General features: G+C 39.7%; 1 protein-coding gene across 4 annotated transcripts in view; it reads right to left on the bottom strand.

Moving 5' to 3' along the window:
- The window catches only part of calcr (calcitonin receptor), a 54,792-nt gene that overhangs the window by 19,686 nt on the left and 10,224 nt on the right, over positions 1-24,882 (bottom strand). For 2 of the 4 annotated variants that reach the window (XM_069694533.1, XM_069694559.1), the window contains exons 2-6: positions 6,070-6,177; positions 3,441-3,591; positions 3,223-3,330; positions 724-812; positions 149-290 (exon numbers count right to left, since the gene is read on the bottom strand). In XM_069694533.1, the coding sequence (XP_069550634.1) occupies positions 149-290; positions 724-812; positions 3,223-3,330; positions 3,441-3,591; positions 6,070-6,153 (574 nt within the window). In that variant the 5' untranslated portion in view covers positions 6,154-6,177. The remainder of the gene's footprint in view (positions 1-148; positions 291-723; positions 813-3,222; positions 3,331-3,440; positions 3,592-6,069; positions 6,178-24,882) is intronic. The other 2 variants (XM_069694542.1, XM_069694551.1) reach the window with 2 other exon arrangements.

The following is a 24,882-nucleotide window of genomic DNA, read 5'->3' as shown; positions in this document are numbered from 1 at the left end:
GTTTGATGCGGAATGGCAAGGCATTTTTTTATATAGTGTCAAAGCAATTCAATTGGTCCCATAAAGGTATTGAAGTTTAGCATTCAGCCCTATTCGGCAGACAGGAAGCGGAATATGATGGGTAGAAGGTAGTAGACAGTATCACTACCTGATTTATTGTAAGGTGGATCATTCTTCATTTTATCTTGGCATTTCTTCTCATTTTCAAGGATGACTTCTTCTGTGCTAACTCCGGCAGCCTCCGCCGTTAGCTCTCCTACAGCATCCCTTAAAAAATGTGGGTCTTTCTTCTGGAAACAATAATGACAGTTCAAAGTACAAATTAGTGAACACAATCTCATGCAAGTTTTGCCCTGTTTTTCCATTACAAGATGCAATCAAAGCTTCTGAGACTATTCCTGTTTACGTATGGAGCAGGGGGGGGGGGGGGACAGTCATTCATCCCCACCCCTCCACTCACTGGATTTGGCTCCCTGCCACTACTTTCTGTTCCCCAAAGATTTGACACCAAATTAAATGTGTAGTCTCAAAAAACATGCTGATGTTGATCAAGCAACCTAACTCGAAATACCCCCCTGCCCACTTCATGCTGCACTCAAAAATTTTTTTTAAAAAAAGTACTGAAACCGTTCTTGTTGTACAGGAACGGTCTCAGAACTGTTTTTATTTATTTTTTTATTTTTTTCGTCTGTTGTACTTACAGGGAAACAGCAAATGTACAACTACCTCTAATTCGTCCTTTAAAGCTGGTTGACAGGTTGAGCCAGTCTGGATCCAGTTACCCCATTCATCACAATATTTGGTCACTTTTTCTGTAGAGAGAGAAAAAAATGCTCGACAACATTATAATCCATCAATGAATATCTTGAGAGTTTCATATACTGTATTAAATTACTCATAGGCACAGTTTACTGCTTCTGTTTGTTTAGCAGAGAGTTCGGGAGCAAAACTTTGTATTCTTTGGCTGTTTTTCAGGAGTAGTATGTTAACATAATCCAAACACACAAACCGGACCTTAAATCTTGGCATTACCAAACAACTGCAATTAATTTAACTTGGCACACATTATCAAAACTTATGTCAAACAGAAGTTTCCACCTTTGGAGTTAACTTCTGGTCAATTCTCAAATGTTAGACTTAAAACCACATGTAGTGAAGATATATGGCTGAGCTAAGAATGAGATCACATCGTTCCTGACACGAACCACTGTAGCCCGACTGCCCAGTCCTCTCTGACAGCTCATCAACTGTTCAACAACCACTTCCAACTGTATGTCTCCCCCAAGGCCTCATATCAGCAGCATCAGCTTTCAAGAATCCATAAGGGGACTCTTAGCAGCATCACAGGCATTTTGGGAAGATCTTTTATGAGCCATCTCTTACAAAAGCACCTTCTCTGTTCCCTCATTCATATTCTCTCTCCCCATCCGTCTCTCTGACTCCAGCTTGCCTGTCCTTTTTTTTTTTTTTTTTTTTTTGTAAGTAATTCCTCTTTTCTTTGCTTCTCTTTCCCCCTTTACGTTCTCGTTATTCATTCCTCTGCTATCTCTCTCACCTCCCCTGTCTTTGTCATATTTCATCTCTTAAATCAGACATGGCTTGACTCTAGAGCTCTTCAACTAGATATTATTTAGCCTTGCATTACTCACAATGTAAAAATTGCACACGCTATGGAAACTAACTGTGCTGTAACCCAAACATTAAGTACTAAGATAAACACAGTCATTTTCAATATAGATTAATGCCTGTTTTCTTTCTCCTTGGCTAACATAATACAATGTGGTAATGATGTACCTTTTATCCCGTGTATATGTCTTTAATACTTGCTGTCATTTGTACTCACTGTTGTGAAGGCACACATAAGCCTGTTTGACAGTCTGCAGCCAGGCTAACAGTTCTCCAAGGCTTAACACATTTGAGGCACTTGAGCTAAATGCTAATGTTAGCTTGCTAACATGTTCACAAAGATAAGGCTTAGATTACATGCTTATGTTGCAGGTGCAACGTTTACCACGTTCACAATCGTATACTAATACTAAATAAAAATTACAGCTGATGCTTCAGTTTTTGCATGTACTTTGTAATAAAACATGGTAATGGTTGTGCAAGTATACAAGTAAGTAAGCAAGTAGATTCTCTAAACTGTTGCACTTTATCCAGACTGGGTAAATGGATGTCTTAACCAATTTTCATTGCCATCAGTTCAGTAGTTTTTAAGAATTTTCACTCTAAGCCAAAATTGTAAACCCGGTCGCACTGAAGGAAAAGTTTGGACTGTTATTGCCAGTCTCAAATTTATTGCGTGAATATATGGATTCGGCAACGCTCCGTAGGGAATCTTTTCCAGTCATTACATCCGAAGAGGTGGGGACGTCAGGTTAATTTTGAAAGTATTGTGTGCAGGTATGTGGAAGTAGTAAGAACTACTTCCACATACTTGCACTCAGCCACTGATTGGTCCACCCTTCAGAGTGGCTAAAAAAAAAAACTTAATGTAAGCTTAATGAGACAATAAACACAGCGAAGACTGAAGCTGTGAGCAGAAATCTGGCAGAGTCAGGCTAGGAAAGGTTCGGGGATCATCAAACTCATCAAACTACATTTTCTTGGAAACCATGAAAATTCAACCTATCCACTCAATATAGACATATCTCACTGGATAAGTGAAAGTTTTGACCTGCTGGTGGCGCTATATGAAGGAACCAGGATTTATCCTGGGCTCCAAATTTCATGACCATTCCCTTCAAAAGATATTTCAATCGGGGCTAGCGTGTTGGACCGACCGACCAACAGATTGGTATTACCATACCGAGATCTGATACCATGGCTAATGATAAACAAAGAACATAGAAGTTAGTTAATTTGAAGTTGGATTTCCGACTGGTCAGCTGGTCGCTCAACAGGTGGCGAGAGCACCAATGACTGTCCAGCATGAATGAAACAGCTGATGTTTTTAAGATAATATAGTCCCCTCAGGGCTAATGCTACGTGCTACACTGTATATGTGTATTCAAAGTGAGGAGATATGTGACACTAAAAATACTCAGATGCTCAGAGCACAGTAAAAAGGGAAGACGGTTTTCTTGGGCTTGGGTTTGGATCATTTCCCCGGTGTTAAATTGCTGACTAGGAATTAAAATGTTCTGCAGGAAACCCTCGGATTCATGCAGGTCTCAGTTCAGCCAGCGTTTTGTTGGTGAGAAAAGTGCAAAGCTGTCTTACCAGTTGAGTCAAGGTCATGTCGATCTGGACAGTTTTGTGTTACAGATGTCCCAGCTGGTATCTCCTCCCAGCACAATAAACCATCCCACGCATGACCACAGAACACACCTCCAGAAAGGAAAAAATAAAAATAAAAAAAATAAGGGTGTAATGACTGTAATCAGTGACACACACTTTCTGCTTCTTCAGTTGTATGTCATGTAATCTGGGCTTCTCACCGGTTCTGTTTTCTCTGTGGTCTTTTTTGGACAGCTCAAGACATTTGTATTGACCCTGGCTCAGCGCTTGCTCGCTCTGTCCTTCTGCAAAGCTCTGTCCAGGGCTGAGCAATGGGTCTGAGGTTGGCTCAGTGACTACCGCCGCCCTGCGCTGTGGAGACAACATAATATTAAAGTTTAGAAGAGGACGGCCAAAAACCTGCTCCACACTGACTTTAAATGTAAGTGCAGCACAGAGTGTAGAAAGGGAGTTAGTGTGTGCATTTTTTCAGTTTTGATAGTCAAAATAAGTGTAAATATTATCTTGAATGGTCATGTAAGCTCAAATTGTAATATTTCTGTTATGTCTTATCACGCTTGGATAAAAATGTCCATTCTTATATAAGATGAAACATTTTAATGGCAGAAGGAGTGTGGAAGGTTTTTAGAAACTTATCTGATGAGGATTTCACTCTGCTTTGAAATTCATTTCCATTCATGTAACTGATTAAAGTGCATTTTGGCACTCACAATAGATGCTGATTTTCTCCAAATGAATCTTATCTCTGTTCCATTATTTGTATTTGGAGGTAGCATTAAAATGAAGAAACTCGCTCTGTGAAATGCTGCTTTTGATCATCCTGCTCACTGGATGATACGGAGCTCATTTTACTGTGACTTATCTTCCTTTTTGCGATGCATTTCCTGAATTTAATACTTTGCCAGGGAGATTGTGTCCACATGTCTTATCACGGTTGCCATGCAAACCAACATATCCCTGACTCGTGGAGGAAACAAAAAATCGCATTACATCAAAATATCTTCCTTACCTGTTTGATAAAAAGCTTGTAAAAGACTAAACACTTTCAGTGAGAGTGCTGATGTCCCATGTAGCAGTTTAGCAGCCGTACATATGATGTCACTCCAAGCATTGAAGTAAATGACGTCATACATACGACCACCAGGCCACCACCAATATCAACAGCTGAGCTGAATGAGAAGGAAAATCTTCTTTTTTTTTCTCAGAAATCCTCGCATGTCAGAGCCTCTCCTCACATATTACAACTCTTTATTCTTTTCAAATCAGCATGACAAGGCCGCTCGAAAAGCAAAGTACAGAAACAGAAGGCAGATCGGCACAGGTATGTCAGGCATTAAACATTTGGTAGGAACACATCAATGTCAAGCTTGATACTGAACAGCAACGGAAACTGAAACAGTAATATTCCATTTCACAGTGACACTGAAGGATAGTGAACCAAATGTTTTTTCATTCGGCCCAGGCGGTTCACAAAGCGTTTTTCTTCAGAGGGAGGTGTTGAAAAAAAATAAACATGCTTTGACACAGTTGGATAACTGAGCTTTAGAAAGTTTAGTGTCAAAAATACAATGTGTTACAGCACCGTCTTTAAGCCTGTAGCTGTTGAGAAGAGCCATTAGGACTTCATTTTAACGTTTGATGTGAGTAATCCGCATATTTCTAGATGACAGGGCAGAGTGCTGAAATGTGACACCCCGACATGATCTGTCTGAGATATCACATTTATGTTAAGATCTTTGATTGATGATTACAACGGCCCCATTAAGTTAATTGATGCAGTCAGTCAAAGGGTTGGCTACACTGTGAATATGACTCAACCCTCCAAGATGCCATGAAATCAGATCAAGGGCTCCAGAAGAATCTCAGATCAAGATTTAAGATTAAGACCTTTATTAGGGTCTTAATACTGCAGGTTATTAATGAGATTTAAGTCATGTGTGGCATACAACTAAACATATGGTATGTGTGGCTGTATGGCAAATTATGCCATGTATGTGCCATGGTGTGTACGTTATTGTAATCAGTTATGAAGTGGGAATTATAGATACCGCTGAAACCTTATGTGTGTCAGACACTTATATTTTGAAACGTACTTATTAATGCTTCAGGTTATTTCCCTCTTTCCTTATGCTTCCTAAGAATTGAATTAACACATTGTATATATGTTTTATTGGATTAATCAAGTTGTATTGTGGTATTTTGAATTTGTTCCGGACTTTTCCCTGCTAAAGTCCACATTTACTACTCTCTCCACACTCCATACTTCTAATCAGCATTTGGATGAAAGTCTACATGGTGTGACATGAGCATAGGGAGCACTGGGCCAATGCTTTTTGTCTATAGTTGCAGGGAAGTTCTGTTGTTGTTGATGCCTTGCCAATCCAGTGCTAAAAGTGTTCACAATGCAACCGCATGCATCGTTAGAACCACTTCTCAGCAATGTGGCTTGCAACAGGAATTACATTTGTGTTTTGTGTCCAGATCCACACCTCTGTGTTGACATAAAAATCCTAGATTGTGATCATCTGCACAAAAACTTTGGGATCAGATATTGTGAGAAGGTGGCAAACGCACAAAGAAACACATGTAGTCATGGATCATTTATCTTTTAGGTTATCCATTGATGCTGAACTAATTATAAAATTGAAATGATTAATTAGAATGAGTGAAACTTAATCATGAAATTTGGGGATTTTTGCTGATAAAATAAAATCACTGGACCGCAACATATTAAATGTCCATTTGATTAAAATGTAATCCTATATTTCAGTGCACTTATACAGCATCCAAATGGAAAAAAAATGAAGAGCGGGGCCTTTGGAAAGTTACCTGCCAGTACATCCTTCTGTGAGAAAGAGAAGCGCTTACCACCAGCAGAAACCAAAGGATCCAAAAGCAGCTCGCTAACCTCATATCTTCCTCTCGCAGGCGAAATCTCTAGAGAGAGAGGAGAGAACAACAAGTTAAACCTATCAGGAAAAAATAATGCGTCTACCGTGAAAGTGACTGACTGAACAAACATTTGGTTGTTTCGATTCAGGATTATGACTTCTCAGGAGACAACAGCCACAGCAATCATTCATCTGAAATGCAAAACACTGCAGCAGAAGCGTTGCAGCTTGTTTAATTTCACACCCCTTTTCCGTGCGTGTGTGTGACAGATAGTGAGACCGTATGCCCATCAATATGTGAAACAGCAGCATGAAAGAGTGGCGTTATATTGTGTGAGGAAAAGGATAAACCGAGACGGAGTTGCCGGTCAGACAAAAATAGTTGACGTCATTAATCATCTTGTACTGAGCTTCTATCTATGCAGGATCCACCACGGTGTAATTGGCGAACTGAGTGCATGTGAGATTAGAATTCCCTTCAGGTTTCTTTGCTTTGGCTCACAGTCCCGTTGGAAAGCCATCACTCCACAGTTTGAACAGTTAGAACGACCCACCGGTTGTTCTCCGCACCCCACAGCGGTCCTGGGGGTCTGCTGTTCAGCGAGTAGACGCGCATGAGCAAGACCTATAAGTCACTGTGAAAGGTTAGCAGGATTGATAGGATTTGTTTTGGCTTCAGAGACACACTGATGGTAGGCTACTTAGCTTTAGGATGACAAGTTAACCTGCAACTGCATCTGCCAAGAATTTAAGGCCAAGAGTGATGATCTCTGGTCAGGGATCCCTTCAATTTTGCCAAACTGTCTCATTTCTCTTTCATCCTGAAATACCAACTAATTGTAGATGCTGTAGTAGAAACTCTTTCCTCAGATGTTGTCTGTCCTGAATATACAATGAGGCCATTTCTAAATCTCAGTCCCAGGCGCAAGTATAGAAGGAGACATCTGCATATTGTTTAGCAGAGCTGAAATGTTTAGTCTATTAGCTTAGTGGTCAGTTGACAGAAAATTCACCAGCAACAATCTGGATAAACTCTTTAGATTATTTTTTAAAGGAAAACGTGGCAAACACAATATTTTTCCAATCACTAAATTGTGCAGATTTGCTGCATTTCTCTTTAGTAAATTGAATATCTTTGGTTTTGTAACTGTTTTTTTTTTTTTTTTTTTTTTTACATTTAATCATAGTTTCCAATGATGGGTATTTTTAAACTACTCAATAAATATTGTGTCTGAACATTCCCACTATGAAAATTTGGGAAAAATAATCTGGCATTTTGCTTAGAAAATGATATGAATAACAAGAACACAAATATTACAATAGTTTCTAATTAGTTTTCATGTTAAATCTTAGCGGCTGTGACCATAACCCTCGTCTGCTCAGAAACTGAATTTCAACCCCAAGTTGGTTCTATTCAACCATGTCCAGTCCAACTCTAAACTCTGCTCAGCATTCCCACTGTACTGTGATACCAGATTGTAATTTACTGGACATTTACGTGGAAACTCTGTAAAGCTGTTTGTGCTTTATTACATGTCTGCTCTCAAAAGGAACACAAAGGAGCACCAAAAAAAACCAACAACAATCAAGAACGAAAGGATTGCAGAAGACAGGCGAGGGAAAAGTATGGATCCTAAAATGGCCTCTGGAAAGATAAGATCCATAAAAACGATCATGACGTCAGTGCACGGGATCCACATCAGTCAATTATGAGCAAATCACCTCTGGGTGATCATATCCTCTGAGAGAGGCATTGTACAACAAGTCCGATAACAGCAGCGATGCATCAGGACATTTTACATGCTTCATACCAGCTGGGAAGCTGATTTCACAGATATTATTGACTGACTGACGACAGAGCTGCGGGACTGAAATAAAAGTGGAAACGTCTCAAATGTTCTCACCAAAAAAAAAAAAAAAAAAAAAAACATTGGCCACTTTTCACTGAAATGAATATTGAGAAATGTGGTTAATCGCTTTCTTGCAAAGCATCAGATAAGGAAATAATTTCATGTCAGTTTGTTAAACAGGAAGCGAGCGCCACTCACCCATTAGCTTTTGTTAGCATAAGTACTGGACACCCGGGCCAACAAAATCTGTCTGTCAGCACTTTTAAAGCTCATTCTTTTTCGTTTCATAAATCTCAAGTATAATTTGTACAGGAACACCTGTGCAAACAAGTCATAGTTTCACATGTGGGTCTGTGTCTCTAACGTTTTCCTTTTCCAGGCACAGTCACTTCCTGGAGTCTGGACAGTAGATGTGAACTTTGTGCTTAGCTAACCGATGGCTTCTGGCTTCATGCAGACATCTATCTCTCATCAAGATGCCAACTAACTGTGTTTCCCAAACGTCAATCTGATGAATGATAATTTATGGATACCTTCTAAAAAGAGTTTGCCATTTTGACAAATACCCTTATTTCTTTTCTTGCTGTGAGTTAGATAAGGAGATTACTGGAAAAGGTTAATTTAGTTCAGCACAAACAGTGGTCAAGCCTTATCACTGTCCAGAGGTCAAAAAACAACAACAACGTATAATGACAAAGAGACTCTAGAGAGATTAAAACCACTCATATATGATGTTTTAAGCCATTAAGTAAGAGAGGATTTGTAGAGCATGTATTGTTCTAACATCTACGGGAACTGCATGTGTGTAGCTGGAGGTGGGTCGGAGTTGGGATTATCTAAAACATCAATAATAATCCCTGGAACATTTCAACATTATAACACACTCTTTGGCAATCAATAATAAATCCTCCATCAGTACATTTCATATCTCAGCATCTCTGCATTACACATAACAGTTTAGTCAAGCCTGCTGGCTATATTTGACTTTCATCAGGAAGGCGGTGGGGGATCTCTCTGCAGTTCTGTCTTTCTGCTTTACCCATTAACTCTATGTACCGTCTCTAAATTTAGACCCCAGAGCATTTTGTGGGCAAAGAGGTCCAATGTGATATGAACAGTAAGGCGTGAAGCATGTGTAGCTCATTAAAGACACAAGAGACACCCTGCGGAGAGGACGAGAGAAAGCATGAGAGAAAGCATGAGATGAGAGAAAAAGAAAAAAAAACCCCAGTATAACAGTGTTGCTGAGCACTAACAGATATTGCAGATCAAGGGAAAGGTCAGTTAAAATGGAGATTTGTGAAATTCCTTTGCATCAAAAATTACCACTTTGAAAATGAAGACATTTAATTACGGTGTGGTGACTGTAAGTAAGAAGTAGGAATTATTAAAAAAAAAAAAAAAAAAGTGAAAACTGTTTTTTATCTCAAGGTTATAGTCTTGAATTTGTGCTTTTGTAGAGCTATGGTTTAAGTTTCTCGTGTCTTTCATTCTGGAGTTTTATACTTGGTGACAATGAATTCAGAGTCATCATGCTCTCCATTTTCTCCGTTCTCTTTGATTGTCAACTCCAATAACACATCCTTTTACTCAAGTCTGACATAAAATATATTTGTACTTGTGCTTGTCCATGACAAATTATTTATAATTGTACTTTTAGTCCTGCCAGTCATATGTCCTCAGGTTTTCTTGTGTCCTGATTGCAATATGTTTGTTTCTTGTGAGCTGGTTTATGTTATTAGTATTATTAATGTGTTTTCCCTTGTCTCACCTCCTCAGTTCCCCTCATCTCTGTTTTCCTCCCACTCCTCATATCATCCCTATATCACTCTGACAGGAGCAGACACAGCCACTCATCTCTTTTCTTTCCTCTCGCAGTGAGTGGTCACAGGCACGGTGACAGCACAGATTTGTGCTGACATCACATCTGTGATTGAGGATGCGGCAGCTTGGTCGGCCTTCTCCTGACTTCTAACTGCTTCAGACCCCATCACTCAGTCTGGAGGTAGCAACCACACAGATGCGATTTGGCGTCCCGTTCCTGGACTGCGACAAATGAGCTGGATTACGACGCAAACTCAAGTGGATTAGTTTGATAAACGGACAGGTTGTGGTTGTGTTAACCACGAGGCTGTCATTCTTGCCTAAAGAGCAAAATATTTGCACTACAAGCTGCATGATCTACAAGCTAAGAACTCTCCTTGCTGCTACTGAAGTTTAACAACTGCAACATCCAAAGCCACAGTTTGCATGAAGCCATGTTTTATGTACGACATGTCATGGCCTCTTGACTGTGCTGTCAAAGAGAGTTAAAGGCATCAGAGGAAGCATCGGGTGTAGTGAGTACCTCTGTGGCCTCGGAGCCTCACATTGAACCAAGGTCTACACCGTATAGCTGCATGGCAATACGTGGTGCAAACACACTCAATACATACCATTTGTATTGATGTCATCCAGGGTAAAACCATTCACCCGATTTATATGTTATCAGACTTTTGAACAGGCAGTTACATCTGTCACAAATGTATGGGCAAGTAGGTGACTACCGAACCCACTTGTGGCCCCTAGTGGTCGTAGTCATTATGACAGGAGTAAAGAAGAAAATCGTGTGAAGTAGTATAAAGTGTGATAAAGTCCGTATAAGGGCGAAGGTTGGAGGATGTTGGATGGATAAAACAGGAGAACTTTCCCTCAGGAGACTGGTGTCCCGCATGAAAGCACAAGTCAATGTTTTCTTTTTAAAGGTACGCGTGTATGATAAGCGTTGATTAGATAACGTGAACAGTCAAACCAGTTGAACGATTACATATTTTGTATCATTTAAATGAATTGTGTTGTACGTTTAATAATAGAAAACAGTACGTAAATAATATACAAAAATATATCAGTGTGTATGCCAGTTTGCATGGCAATATAATTATTATCACAATATCCTTACAATGAGCTATGGTAGATACAAATCCAATATGGCCTTGACACAGCCAACATTTTACACAATAGCCTAAAACAACCCAGTTGATTAAAATCTATGTTGCTGACTCATCAATATCATCTCATGTCTCATGTTTATTGTCATTTTGCCCACCCATAAAATCAATAATACTCCCATTGAGATTTAATTTTTTTATTTTTCACTATAGAGTATTTACAATATCTAGTGCACTATTGCAAGCAGGAACTATTTTTACAACCCCTTTGATGGTGTATTCACAGTAACACAAGCAGTTTGAGTTTCTGCCTGAAAGTCTTCATGATATAATTCAAAGCATCGAACTGAATTTCAAAGCTTGGATGTCAGCGCCTCCTCATGTACCAACAAGGAGAGCTTTTCAACCATTTCCTGCACTACTGTGTTTTACAAAAAAATATCTCTGTGATGGATGATCACCTACAGTATATCACAAAAATGTCTGAAGTCTCTGCTTGTTCAGTTTCAAAAGATATTAAAGTAAATGGACGTGTGACATTTTTGCTCGTTTGTTTGGAGGTGTAGGAATGAGGCAAATAGGTTTGAAAATGAGTCATAATGAAATGAGATGCAAACCTTTCAGTACCAAGCTCATGCGACTTAATTCAGCCAGTTGTAACACTCAGCTGAGTCTAATTTTAAAAGCTGGCATATGTCTGTGTTTGAGAGGAAACAGTTAAATGATGAAAGCTCTTAAGATGGAATTGTTCTTGTTCTTTGGTTTTACCATCTAAAAATATACCAAATGCCACGCTCTCCAATTAAGGTAAAAAGAACAAGCTTGTGTCATTGCCTTGCCATGCATTTACCTCCTCATCCAAATCCCACTTTTCGCTGCCTTCGTATTTTCTTTCTGGCCTCTTTTTGCTTCCATATATCTTCTATTCCTTTCATCTATTTCCACTCTTACCTCGTCTCTCTATCCCTCAAAACCCACCTCTCCTGTCTTCACTCTGACTCCCTCCCCCTTCTACTTGTAAGCCTCCCTCCTTTAAATGCTCTGCTCTCCTTCCTGCTCCTGTTGCCGCCGTCTCCCGTTTTCAAGCTACATTTTCAAGGCTTTGTCTCTGACTCTCAGGGCAGATCCAAGAGATTGAATAAGCTAGCACATCTTTTAAACATTAAACAGATTCCCGTTTTGGCGACACGTCCTTTTTTCAACTCATCTGTCTGTGCTCTACAGAATACACTTTCACACAGTCCTATTCCTATATCCCCTGTTCTGCTGTATACAGTATGTGACAGAGATTAGACAAGACACGGAACGACTAAACTGGTAAAACATCCTCATACTGAAATGACAAAATAGGTCAATTTCCAGAGACTCAAAACATTTGTTTCAGTAGTTTCTATAGGACCGATACATCATACCTGAATGACAAAATAGCTCATTTGCCAAATGACACAGTACGTGACCATTGGTGAGTACCACCAACAGGATAACTGAACGTTTACCGTCATGGCAACAATAAGAAACGTTGTCAAAAGGTCGCTTTTAATTTAGGTGTCGGAAGTCATCAGTGGATTCAAATAAGCACTTTAGTGACAGAAGTTCCGCTGCATACAGGATGTTAATTTTGTATGTTTTGTCCATCTCCTTGGTGATAATTTTGCCCCCATCATAATTACTGCACACTTTATATATTTATGGGTTATATTAAGCTTATGGCACGGGCGGCCTACACAGATGTGTTTTAGGAGAGGGAGGTCTGAAATACTTTTGATTCTTCAATTATGAAAAACTGTTATTTTTATTCAATTTATGTTATTTCTAGCCTAAATAATCAGTGGACGGATGATAAAATACCATAAACTCAAAACTGGAAGTTTGCTGTGAAAGGCTCCAGTTTTGGATGTAGAGATCCTGATGCACCAGGGCTCGTTTAACTGGCCTGGGAACATGCCATGTTGATGTCCAGAAATTATTGGTCATCTTATTTATCTAAGTATAAAAGCTGTAAGCTGTATTTCAATGTGTGAACTAGATTTTGCTACTGAGAATCCCACAGTTGGAATGTTTTCCATTTTATAGATGTCGAAAATGACTTGCACCTGTTACTACTGCAAACTGACAATGATTCAGGAGTATCATGAATCTTCATTTACTTGCAAGTAATAACTATCAAGAGGGTATTACATAAGAAATAGTTAATAATGGTGTGATTTATGATACACCACAAGCTTAGTGCAAAATAACGTGGCTCAATTAGGTCAATTAAAAGAACATATCTGAAAGACCTCACTCGGTTTCAACGAAAGTTTATTTGCGCTGATTTATCAGGCTTCTTTTAGAGGACCTGCAGGATGTCCTCCACTGGCAGTCCAGTGTCACACTGTCCTGCTTGAGCAAAAGAAGGCTGCATTTCTTGGACTTATACAGAAGTAGCTGGAAAGCTGCCTTATCTGTCTTTTTGGATGCATTGAATCTGAAAAAGTGGCCTTCACAGGCTCCAGCTCCTGAATCAGCAGCAACTGAATATACATATTGTTGTGAAGATTTAAAAAAGAATCGATTTCTATTGCATGTCAAGTCTCAGTCATTTTCAACATATTTGCCAATTTGTACAATTTAGGACTCGGTCGATCATGATGTTCTTTGCAAAACAAAATACAATGACAGCTGTGACCCCCTTTTTAAATGCAGTCTTCAAAGGCGATTGGTCAAACATCCTTTGACTGATCGTTTTCTGTCAGAATACGTCTTAAGCACTGTTGGCCATTGTGCAGTGAAGGATAATTGAGACCTGATTCACTGTCTGCTTTACAAACCAGCAGCCCATGTGGAGATGGTTGACCAGTGGAAGATCAAACAGATTCTGACAGGGAAACTCATCTCCATGATGAGTAAACAAATTAAAATGCAACTGAATACAAAAAGCCTCCATAGTCTGAATTGATTGGACAGTTATCTCCTCCAGCACGGTGTGATTCATCTTCACCAGGTCAGTCTATTTATTTGCAGACACAATCTTCCCAGTTATATGTCATGCATTTATAAATGTTTTTATTCTCAAATCATTTGCATAATGATTACCTTCCAGTAAGAGCACAAAGGAGATTTTCATTTGAAGTACCCACACTCTTTATTAAAAAGCTCTGTTGATTACACTCAAGCACCTTTCTGAAAGCCTGTAGCCATTGCTCTTGAGTGTTCCGGATGTTCAAAACAAGCCTCCTGTAATAAGAGGACTCTCCATGGCTCTGTGTAAACAGTTGATTTATACTCGATCTCTAACGCCATGACATCCCACGCACTTCCTCTGCTAGACCAGAAAGAAATGAAAAGGGCAGACGGGAGAGAGATGAGAGATTATAAAGGCAGATTAAGCAGGAATAACATGGACAGTGAAGCAACAAGCCCCTTCAGGGTATCATCTCATCACAGGCTAGACTTCAAGATACATTAGCTTAATCCACCGCTAATGTTGCTCCCCTTAAGTATGTTGCCTCCCATTTATTTTTCTTATAACTGGCATGAACTCCTCTCAAGCATACATCATATATTAATACAGCAGGAGTTATTTAGTGTTTGCCAGACAGACTGATGGGAGCCATCATAGCATTCACTTTTCCGGTTTTAAGTCTGACAACACGGAACAGGTTGGCGACTACATTCTTCAACTCCAACAGTACATGACATCTTAAAGATACCTTTTTTTTTTGGTTAGATCCCAAACTGAACATGCGTTTTCCATTCCTGTCGTGTCCCTGAATAAGCCTAAATTTGACCTTGGTTTAGTTGTAGCAATCTGTCTGGAGCACGTTCAGGAAAGTTTGTGTCGTGTTCTGTGTTTTGACTGCCATAAATTAAATAAGGTGTGGATCTGTGCTTCTGCATTGTGTGTTCTGAGGGACAATAAATGATTACACCCAAAGCCTCTTCTCTAAAGTCTCACATCAAAGAATTAGAAGGGACTGGCAACCTGGAATTAACTTGAATAGCCGAACAAATGTTTGGCTACATGAAATCAACACATCTGGTTAAAAGATGTGTATTTATAGGATTTAAAAAAAAAAAAAATTTTGCCACATGGGAGCAATGAACACAACACTGACAATAAAAAAAATAGTATCACTTATTGATTTTATATCGCAAAGTTGTTCTCAATTTCATAAAGAAGCATTGTCATTAATTTGTAGTTGGGTTTCTTGATGAATAAATCCCATATTTAATCTCCTTTTAGCTCTTGTTTTGGTCTTCACCAACGGAAATGTTTGGCTCTTTAGCTCAAAAACGTTGTTGACCACGCGGCCACTACCTTCATCAGTCACTGCTGTGGCAGAAAATGGCACTTTTACAGCAGCATGAATTACCATAGGTAAATCGAGAGCAGTAAAAAAAAAAAAAGCAATGAGCTAAAATATGCTAAAAAAGCTCTGTCAAATTAAGGGGAACAGGTGTGTAATAGTTGTTTCACACAAAAAGTTGTGTGATCCTTTATAAATACAAAAATACATGTTAGGGTCAGATAAGAACGATAGTTGCTCTCCAGAAGCAAACCCCTCCCACCAAATAAATGATCTCCTCTCAATGTATGCTGGCAGCCACTACGCTTCGGTTTTTTGCAAAGTCTCCCACCTCTTACTCCCACTCCTCTCTCTCTGGTTCTCTCCTCCCTTCTCTGTCTATGTCTCAAGGTTACAGTCATGGTGGTCTTTGCATGAATCACCATTTATCTCAGAGAGTTTCCCAGCTGAACCGTCTGGTTGACACTGTCCGACCAGCTCTTCCAAACAACCTTCTTCTGTTCTCTGCCTTAAATGTCATGAAGTAGCGGTTCTTGCCTCATGAAAGTACTCGATTATACCTACATATAACAATATCATTGTCACTTTATGGTACAAAAAATATCCCCAGTTTTTTCCTTAATCAAAAAACTTGCATTAAACTAGACGTGTGGTTTGGTAGAAATTGCAAATTTGAAAAAATGATCTCATCACGCAGGACAGTGACTCGCCGTGTTGAGCTGATTGACGAAGACTTGGCTAGGAAGCTAAACAAAAAAGCGGAGTCATTTACATTATATTCCTTGGCACTGGACGAAAGTAATGACATAAAGGACACCGCTCAGCTTTTAATTTTTATCAGAGGGATTAATGTCAATTTTGAGATAACGGAGGAGTTTTTGGCCATGGAATCCCTGAAGGGGAAAACGCGGGGAGAGGACTTGTATGACGGCGTGCCGGGGGTCATCGAGAGGCTCCGGCTACCTTGGAGTACGCTCGCCCAACGTTACCACAGACAGATCGCCAAATCTGACTGGAAAAAACGTCGGGTTGCTCAAAAGAATTCAGGATTGGATGAAAGAGGACAACCCTGAGCAGGAGGTCATTTTCTTACACTGTGTAAATCCGTCCTGCAGCTCGACCACGTAGTGAAGCCAGTTGTAGAAGTCGTTAACTTTATTGGATTGAGGGGACTTCACCATCGTCAGTTTATTAAGTTTCTTGAAGAAACTGACTCTGATCACCAGGACTTGCTTTACCACTCCAACGTCCGCTGGTTAAGTTTGGGGAAAGTATGTCAACGAGTGTTGGGAGCTCAAACAGGAGATTATCTCATTTTTGGAGCTACTTGAGAAAGCTGACGATTTTCCTGAGCTGAGTGACACAGATCGGCTTTGTGATTTAGCTTTTGCTGTGGACATACTGACACACATGAATGAGCTGAACGTGAAGCTCCGAGGGAAAGACCAGTTTGTCCATGAAATGTACACAAACGTCAGAGCCTTCAAAACCAAGCTAGCTTTATTCTCAAAGCAAATGTCAAACAAGTCATTTGCTCATTTCCCCACGCTGGCTACGCTGAAAGAAGCCCCTCGGCATGTGAAAACATACAGGAAATCACTGGGCGACCTGCACGGAGAATTCTGCCATCGGTTCTCTGATTTTGGAAAAATTTACAAGTCACTTCAGCTGGTGTCGTGTCCCTTCGGCTGGTGTCATGTCCCTTCACACAAGACCCTGAAACGGCGCCACGGGAGTTGCAGTTGGAGCTGATTGATCTCCAATGTGACACCGTCTTCAAGGAGAAGTTCAACTCTCTTAAACTGGATGAGTTTTATGCTTTATTAAGCCCAGCCAAATTTCCAAACATCCAGAAGATGGCACAGAAGATGCTGGTGTTGTTTGGCGCTACGTATGTGTGTGAACAGACTTTTAGTGTGAAGAACACCAACAAAGCACCCCACAGATCCCAGTTGAGTGATGAAAAGTGATGAAAAAAATGTCCCCTCGGGGATTAATAAAGTAAATACCTACCTACCTACCTACCTACCTACCTACCTACCGAACACCTCAGATCTGTTCTGAGAATTGCCACAACAAAACTAACACCAGACTTCGATGTACTGGCAAAGATCAACAACACTGTTCCCACTAAAAGTGAATGTAAGTATTAACATTGTAATGCCTTTTTTATGTTTATGTTTGATATGTATGCATCTGGTGCTGGCCCGGCCCGTCTGTCAAATTTTAAAAGTCAATGTGGCCCCTGAGCCAAAAAGTTTGCCCACCCCTGGTCTAATGGAAGCTCCGAGTAAATTTCATCATTATTTATTCCAGTGTTTTTGTGGTTTGGAATGTGAACTCGGATATTTCAGCCTCTGTCGCTCTCCTTCTTAACTTTCTTTTTTTCAATCTGTTGCATGTGAAATTGCCCAACTTTGTTGAGTTGCAATGCTAAATTATACAAAAGTACACCTTTAACATTTACAGTGAAAGACTCCCCAACAAAATATTTAACACAAAAAAACAGCAAGATTTTGTGGAGACACTTTTTAAGCATGTCTGACATTGTGATTACTGCAGGCTCATGGCTTTTGTTAGAGATTTAAAATTAATTCAAGTTTATAAATAGTTGATTTAGCATATTTCTATTTTTCTTTTTTTTTGCTGAATGACAAAACTGCAACGCAATCACCCGCTTTGAAGCTGAAGTAGCAGATCTGTCAATCAAGAGAACGACATCATTACAGAATCTAATAATCAGATGTTAAACAGCGTCAGTCATGCAACCAGCCTGGCTAACAAAGGAACAACACTGGTGTGATTGGGGCTTCGCTGATTTGCATACAGGTGATTAAAGCACACTAATGTCACCGCTTCCCAGAGGGTCGCTGCTGCTGATGTGTACGTGTAGACTCTGTTTCATCCAGATTTTATCTCTTTGTCTATGGAGCAGCAGTTTGTAGGGTGAAATGCACTGCAAACGGTTTGACTTACAGAGACGCTGCACGGGTTAAGGAAGGTTATCGTCGCTGCAATCCTCTTGTTGTATCACCATTAGATAGTAAGCCTTGTCTTTTATTAAAATCTGTCTTTACAAGGTTTCATTGTCATATCAGAGTCTGAGGCGTTCACAATTTACAACTTAATAACTATAAAACTGAACAGTTTAGGAGCTTTAATATACGGAACATTTCAAGCTGCATGAATTATAAATCTTATTTATAATACAGTGTACCTGGATTTTAGAATGTCACTAAACATGTCAGGATTTCCGCTAAATACAGAGTCCATACAGCTGTGTTTATTGACTATCCATCCAGTTATATAATCCCGTGAATGATATTTTCTCCTCCTGATTCCAGTAAACAAAGATGTTTGTTTATGAATGCAGGCTCTGTTCTGTCAAATGAGCGGCTCCCTCCCCGACACTGACATCTTCCCACTAAGTTGTTGTTTACTTCCTGAAGAGATTACGTGTCTCTTTCTACCTTCAGCCTCTTGGCGGGAGCATCGACGACTCAGGTGCGACTCACAGACATCTGCCACTGAATGCAGGGTATTTTCAGAGGATCAAAGTGCTTTCATCTGGCAACCTTTCTTTTCTCCCAGCCACTTCATTTCCTCTTGACTTTCCACTGAGCGTATAGCTCATCTGTCAACCAACCAATGACATTTGTTTGTCTCATTTCCCAAAAGCAAGGCACTGAGGACAGATGGCGAATGCAGTATGACCGCTTCCAAGTTTGGGTTCAGTGTTACAGAGAAGGGAAAACTCATTTAATCTCCAAAATACCTTGAGTTAAATTCAAGAAATATACACATTGCTTTCTTGCCCTATATAACCATGAAACTTCCGTGGTTGATTACTTACATGAAGATAATTATCACTGAATAACAGGTTTTCTCAAAATGTATGTTCTGATGTGCAAATGATGCATTATCTAATTAAACCTAATGGGTTTAGTTTTTATGCTACATTACGATAAACTAAACACAATCAATAATCTTATCTAATGTGTTTCCCGAAATGTCAGGGAGAACTGAAATTTCCGATCTCATTGACTGAAGTCCTCTTAATGTCACCTGATTTTTGAGATTTTCTCTTTCACAGTTTTCCCTCCATGTTGCATGCATCAGAAGGTCATGCTTGGCTTTGAAAGTTGAGCCCTCACTTGAAAAAGATCAAAGACTGTATCTTAATTTAAAGCATCACACTTAGGACATTACTAGATGAAGTGGAAGAAAGTGGAGTTGTGAGCTGAGCTGAGCTGAGCTGAGCTGAGGAAGAACAGTGGACAACAGGAACAATATGGCTGCGCAGATCAGCTTGCAGAAGCATTAGCAGAGAAGAGGCGCTACAAATCAAAGATAAAAGATAAGCCCCTCTGGATCAAAGATCGCAATCAAACAGAAAATGGATCCCGGTGGATGAGATCAGAGGGCCTGAGGGCAGACATTCAACTTAATCCTACTACTCAATCTTGAACTCAAACAAGACAGTTTAAAAAGCTTGCGAAAAAAAGGGCTTATTCAGACGGAAAATGATAGGCACCTATTGGAACAACTAATGGCTCTGGGATGCACACTGGGTGAATGGAACAAACATTCTCAATAATAAATCAGCCTCGTTGGGACACAATAAATAAAGAAAAGAGGTTGACAGAGACAGACTTTTTATAGCAGGCACAGCAAAAGCACATCAGAGCCAGAGCACGGTCATTTCAGCAGAGGCTCAGAGGCCATCTCAGCCCTGCTGGATCCAATAAGACTTCAAAATGTACATAGCAAAACACATACCAGAATGCACACTGAAATATTTTCTCATCTAATGCAAAATTCCAGAGTTCTGGCTGTAGCTGTTTTACAACCATGTTTTAATCATAGGAAAATGTTTAGCATATAAACAAACAACCATTTCCCTAAACCAATACACATCTCACCACATAAAACTTGTACTGTATCATCAGTACTGCCAGTAGAGCAAAAAAAAATCCACAACGCCAAGGACGTACACTGAAAATGAATTGAGAGTGGAACAACTGCACAAATATGGATGCGTAATACAAATTTCCCAAAGTGAAAAGCTAATTGCCACCCTTAAGTCTACAGGGGACTGAGGCACAATAGGCTATTTTGCTGAGCTCTATTAAAAAGTAAACAAGATGCAAACGATTTAAGGTGGCACAAAAGCTGCAGAACAATATTCGAGCAGGGAACAGTGTGATCAAACTTTTCTCTCTTTCGGCTGTGTGTGAGTGAGTGTGAATGAGAAGGATTATATTCTCTTTTCATGAGTGGGTTTGTGTGTGTGAAGACACAACACAAGTGTGTCTATAATTCTGCTCTGCTAAATTTATTACCGCGTGCATATGTGTGATTACATTTCAACGGGTTAAAACCTACATGAATACGCACACATAACGATGTGTTTGTGTTTGTGTGTGTGTGTGTGTGTGTGTGTGTGTGTGTGTGTGTGTGTGTGTGTGTGTGTGTGTGTGTGTGTGTGTGTGTGTGTGTGTGTGTGTGAGTGTGAGAGAGAGAGATATAAAAAGCAATAGGCTGAATGACTAAATACATTTTTGTGCCTCCAGGGTTTCTAATGTTCCCAAACAGAGCATCAATGCCTCCCAGCTCCTGCTACGCCATCAAAAGTTTACATCTGCAAAGATAACACCATAACTTGTTGATTTATTCCAAATAATCACATTAAACAGAAATGTGCTTTTTATGCCAGTATATGATAAACATAGAATCAAAAAAAAAAAAATCTCTGCTTGTGAATATAATAAACGAATGAAAAATAGTTGAAACTTGTTTTTCCAATGTTCATTTTCTTCCTGTTTGTGTTCAATAACAGGACTTGACATTTCATAACAACATTTTCAATTTGGTTTTTTTCCCCCTCTGCATCAATATGACCAGAAGGCCACTGGTCATGGACAGTAGGTGCTCATTTATTCGGCATACAATAAAACAGCAATCAGAGTTCTGGGTCAAAGCTGCCCTGAAAGTAGTGTTTCACCTGTTTACCTGCGGGATCAAATCCACACATCAAGATCACAACCTCGATGCGAAAATCAGTTGTTTATGTGGCGTTAGTAGCATTAGTATGTCGTGGATCAGAATATGGCCCCTTGTGTCGTTAAAAGATGTTTATCCTTAAATTCCTCTCCTACAGTTAATCCATAAATCATAAATCATTTTATTAACAGAGCAGATTAAAAAGAAGTTATTTACAGAGAAATGTATTTATATTTTACTGGGGTCTCTGGAGTCTGGATGTAGAATGGGGACTAAGGAGATGTAATCAGGTGCCAGTCAGTGTTTGAACTGCTGCAAATAAAAGTATAAATTCCTGTGTTTCACAGGTAACCAGTGAAGGGGGCCAGTACAGGGGAAATGTGGTCTCTCCTTTTTAACAGTAGGGAGTCTCACTGCTGCAGGAAAGGCAGGGATGGCTGACTGTTAGTCCCACACAAAGAGAAACAGGAGAGATCTCCATAATGAAACGCAAATCTGTTTCCTATGAACAGACATGTGAAGAGAGGCGCACAAAAGGTTGCCGAGTTGAATTCACAGAACCAGTGATTGAGACATCTGTTATACTCTCATCACACTGGGGAAAATTTGTCATCCAGCATTTGACAGCTTCATGACAGTTTGAACTTTAATGTAGAGCTGCTTGTAGTCGGCAAACAGATAGCAATAATAAGGGATGCTGCGGGACTGTACAAACAGGAGGTCTAAGGGAACACAGTGATCACACAGTTTTGAAATGTTCTTATCACAGTACAAAATGTATTTAATGGAGAGCTCCATTATAACATTAAGAGATTAGGGTATTATTATGTTACCATTATTTTATTCATATTCTCTGTTCCTGAAAAGCACGCATACCAAATAAAAGAAAATCAAGTCCACTGGAGACAGAAAAAGATAGTGATATAATGTAGTCGCTCTAGTTAAAATGCCAACTAAATATATGTTCAGTATTCTAGCATTTGTTCATACACTTATGGCAGGCCCTTTTATGGTACACAATGTCCTTTCTAATATGAGGTATGCACAGTAAGTGAAAGGAAGTGCTTCCTGAGATATGAGATGTAAGAGTACAGTAACTACATATTTCTATCAGGGAGCAAAGAGCACATAAATCGTACTCTCTGGGTTATTTTTAGCTGAATAATAATAATCTGTTGAAGACCAGAGCAGACCTCCTGACTAATCTTCTTCAGCGTATTGTTCAGCACGGGCAGAGCAGCCCCAGCTCGAACTGCACACACACACACACACACACACACACACACACACACACACACACACACACACACACACACACACACACACACACACACACACACACACACACACACACACACACACACACACACACACACACACAGACAAGACACGCACACTTGAGACCACTTTCAATGGCTTCACTGACTTTAGCCAGCTGTTTAACTCCATGAATGCCTCCCATAATTACAGCAATTTCACTAACATATGTGGAAGGCAGAAAATATCAAAGATCAAAGACAATGCCGTAAGTTCTGAGAGATGGTAAAGAATCAGGCTATGATTGGAGGCAGAAGATAATGACAGGCCTGAGCCCAGCTGCCTGAAAAGAATTGCCTGGAATGAAACCAAGCCTACACTGATAGCGTTCCCATATGAGGTTTTGTATTGTCCCCAAATAACATGTCAATTGTAATTACATCACTGAGGATATAAAGGAGGCAGCTCTCCTACGCAATGACACGCATCTCCTAACTTCGAAATCATTTGTAGAGAAGTGGCTGCTGCGTTTTCTTCACTGAGAGTTACTTGCTGTATTTACACGTCAATATGTCATTTAAATCTCCAGTATGACTTACCTGTAAGTGGCACACTGCATAGATAACATAGCACAATCAAACATCTTGTTATATAGTTCACTGAGTCGTTAACAGTGATAAAAAGTAAATGATTTTGTGAATTGGACCTAACTCTGTATCTCATGCAGTATCCCCCCCACTGCATTTACAAGCTTAATTCACAAGTGGTTGCTGCTCATTGTAAAACGGGGGAGGGATTCCTTAGTACCCTGTGATTGATCATGCCCTGGCAGTGGGACCGCATTAAACTCTCCCGAGCAGAGCAGAGATTTTTAACTACAGTTCAGAATAGTGGTGAGCACAAAATTCCTCTATTTCATGTGCAAGTAGCCGGATCCACACATCTGCCTCGCCCTCCGCAAAAATGTTCAGTTGCAGAATTGATCTTAAATTGAGATCTGAAGGGAAACAAAAACGTCTAAGTTCTGTTACAGAAATGAGAAAACTGCATTGAAGATCCCATTGACATTCATGACATCGCCAAAACAATAAAGCCTTGGAACAGAGCTTCTCTCAAACGTTTTGCTCCATGTGCTTAGATAAGTTTAATACTTGTTCTCAGAACCCATCGGCTATTGATCTTACAATGATTTAGTTTCTGGGGACAACAAACAGTATTTTGGGGATTTCAGTGTAGCCAGTGGATATCTGGGCCAAGACTTTCTTTTCCGTGTGCCGGTCTGATTAGCAGCTTCTGAGAATGGAGTTGAGAGCAACATCTATGACCAGACGTTTCACACGTAGTCAGTTTGCACTCGGTTAACAGTTTAAAACAACTACAAATCTCACACAAGTTGTCGGCAAAATACTTGTATAACAAACCTCATTGCATTTCAGCCAATGCATTCCGCCTATATTATTTCCCACCTAAACTCTTTACCTGTATGCCACCAAAGCTTTCTCAATTGGGATTGGTCAAGACTAAAAGAAATGCTTCTGGTACCAAAATCCTCTCTGTTCTGCCTGCAGAGTATGCATACAAACGCAGATATATATTTAGAGTAATGTAATTATTGTTGTTAAACTTTGTCAAAGTGTCACTTTCTTAAAATAGACCTCGTTGTGGATGTTACCATATGTATATTACCGTCTCCCAGCTGTAGTTTCATATTTAACAAACAGATACAAGGGTAATTTCAATGTTATCTAATTCTAGACAAAAATACATAGTAGTGAATTTTACAAAATGTTGAACTATCTTTTCAAAGTTGATTGTAAAACATATTTGTTAAGTGTCTTAGTTCTTAGGGCGTTTTCCCACCTCTAACTCCAGACCAAGGTCCGAAACAAGGGTTTCATTTTTCAGTTAGTTTTGGTTTCACACTGCAACTTTGCAAGGGGACTTTGTATGACATACTTACATCTCTACTTTTGACTGTTGTTAATTTGGCCAGTAGCCTTTTCCGTTTGAATTGTGAAAAACGAACGAACAAATTGGGACTTATTTTCCTCTCAGAAAATAAGTGATAACTTTTGTAATTTTTATGCATTTTGCAAGCTGAGTTTTAGTTTCCTTTGTTGAGCCAATTTACAGTTAAATAATTTGTCATCTCCTCTCCTAATGCAACTCATTTTACTTCTTCTCTGCTTCTTTTTCTTCCTTTATAGTTTAATGAATGATGATGTTCTGCCCCACTTTATCTTGTATGAACCATCCAGAAGGTGTTTTCACACTGCAAACGAACAGAACCTTGTTTCAGTTTGATCCAACACCAGATCGTGGCACCTTTACTCCTGCAATTTTTGTTTGGGCCAGACTGAAAAGTCCAAAGGTCTAGGCCCAACAAGGTGGGTGTGAAAGCATCCTTTGACTCCCCATCATGGCA

The sequence above is a fragment of the Brachyistius frenatus genome, unplaced genomic scaffold, assembly GCF_029030835.1.
Source record: "Brachyistius frenatus isolate BFR_SWC_R1_liver_20210118 unplaced genomic scaffold, ASM2903083v1 Contig_2, whole genome shotgun sequence".
NCBI lineage: Eukaryota > Metazoa > Chordata > Actinopteri > Embiotocidae > Brachyistius > Brachyistius frenatus.
Note: the sequence above shows the minus strand (reverse complement) of the source record. Positions and strands in the feature narration are given on the sequence as shown.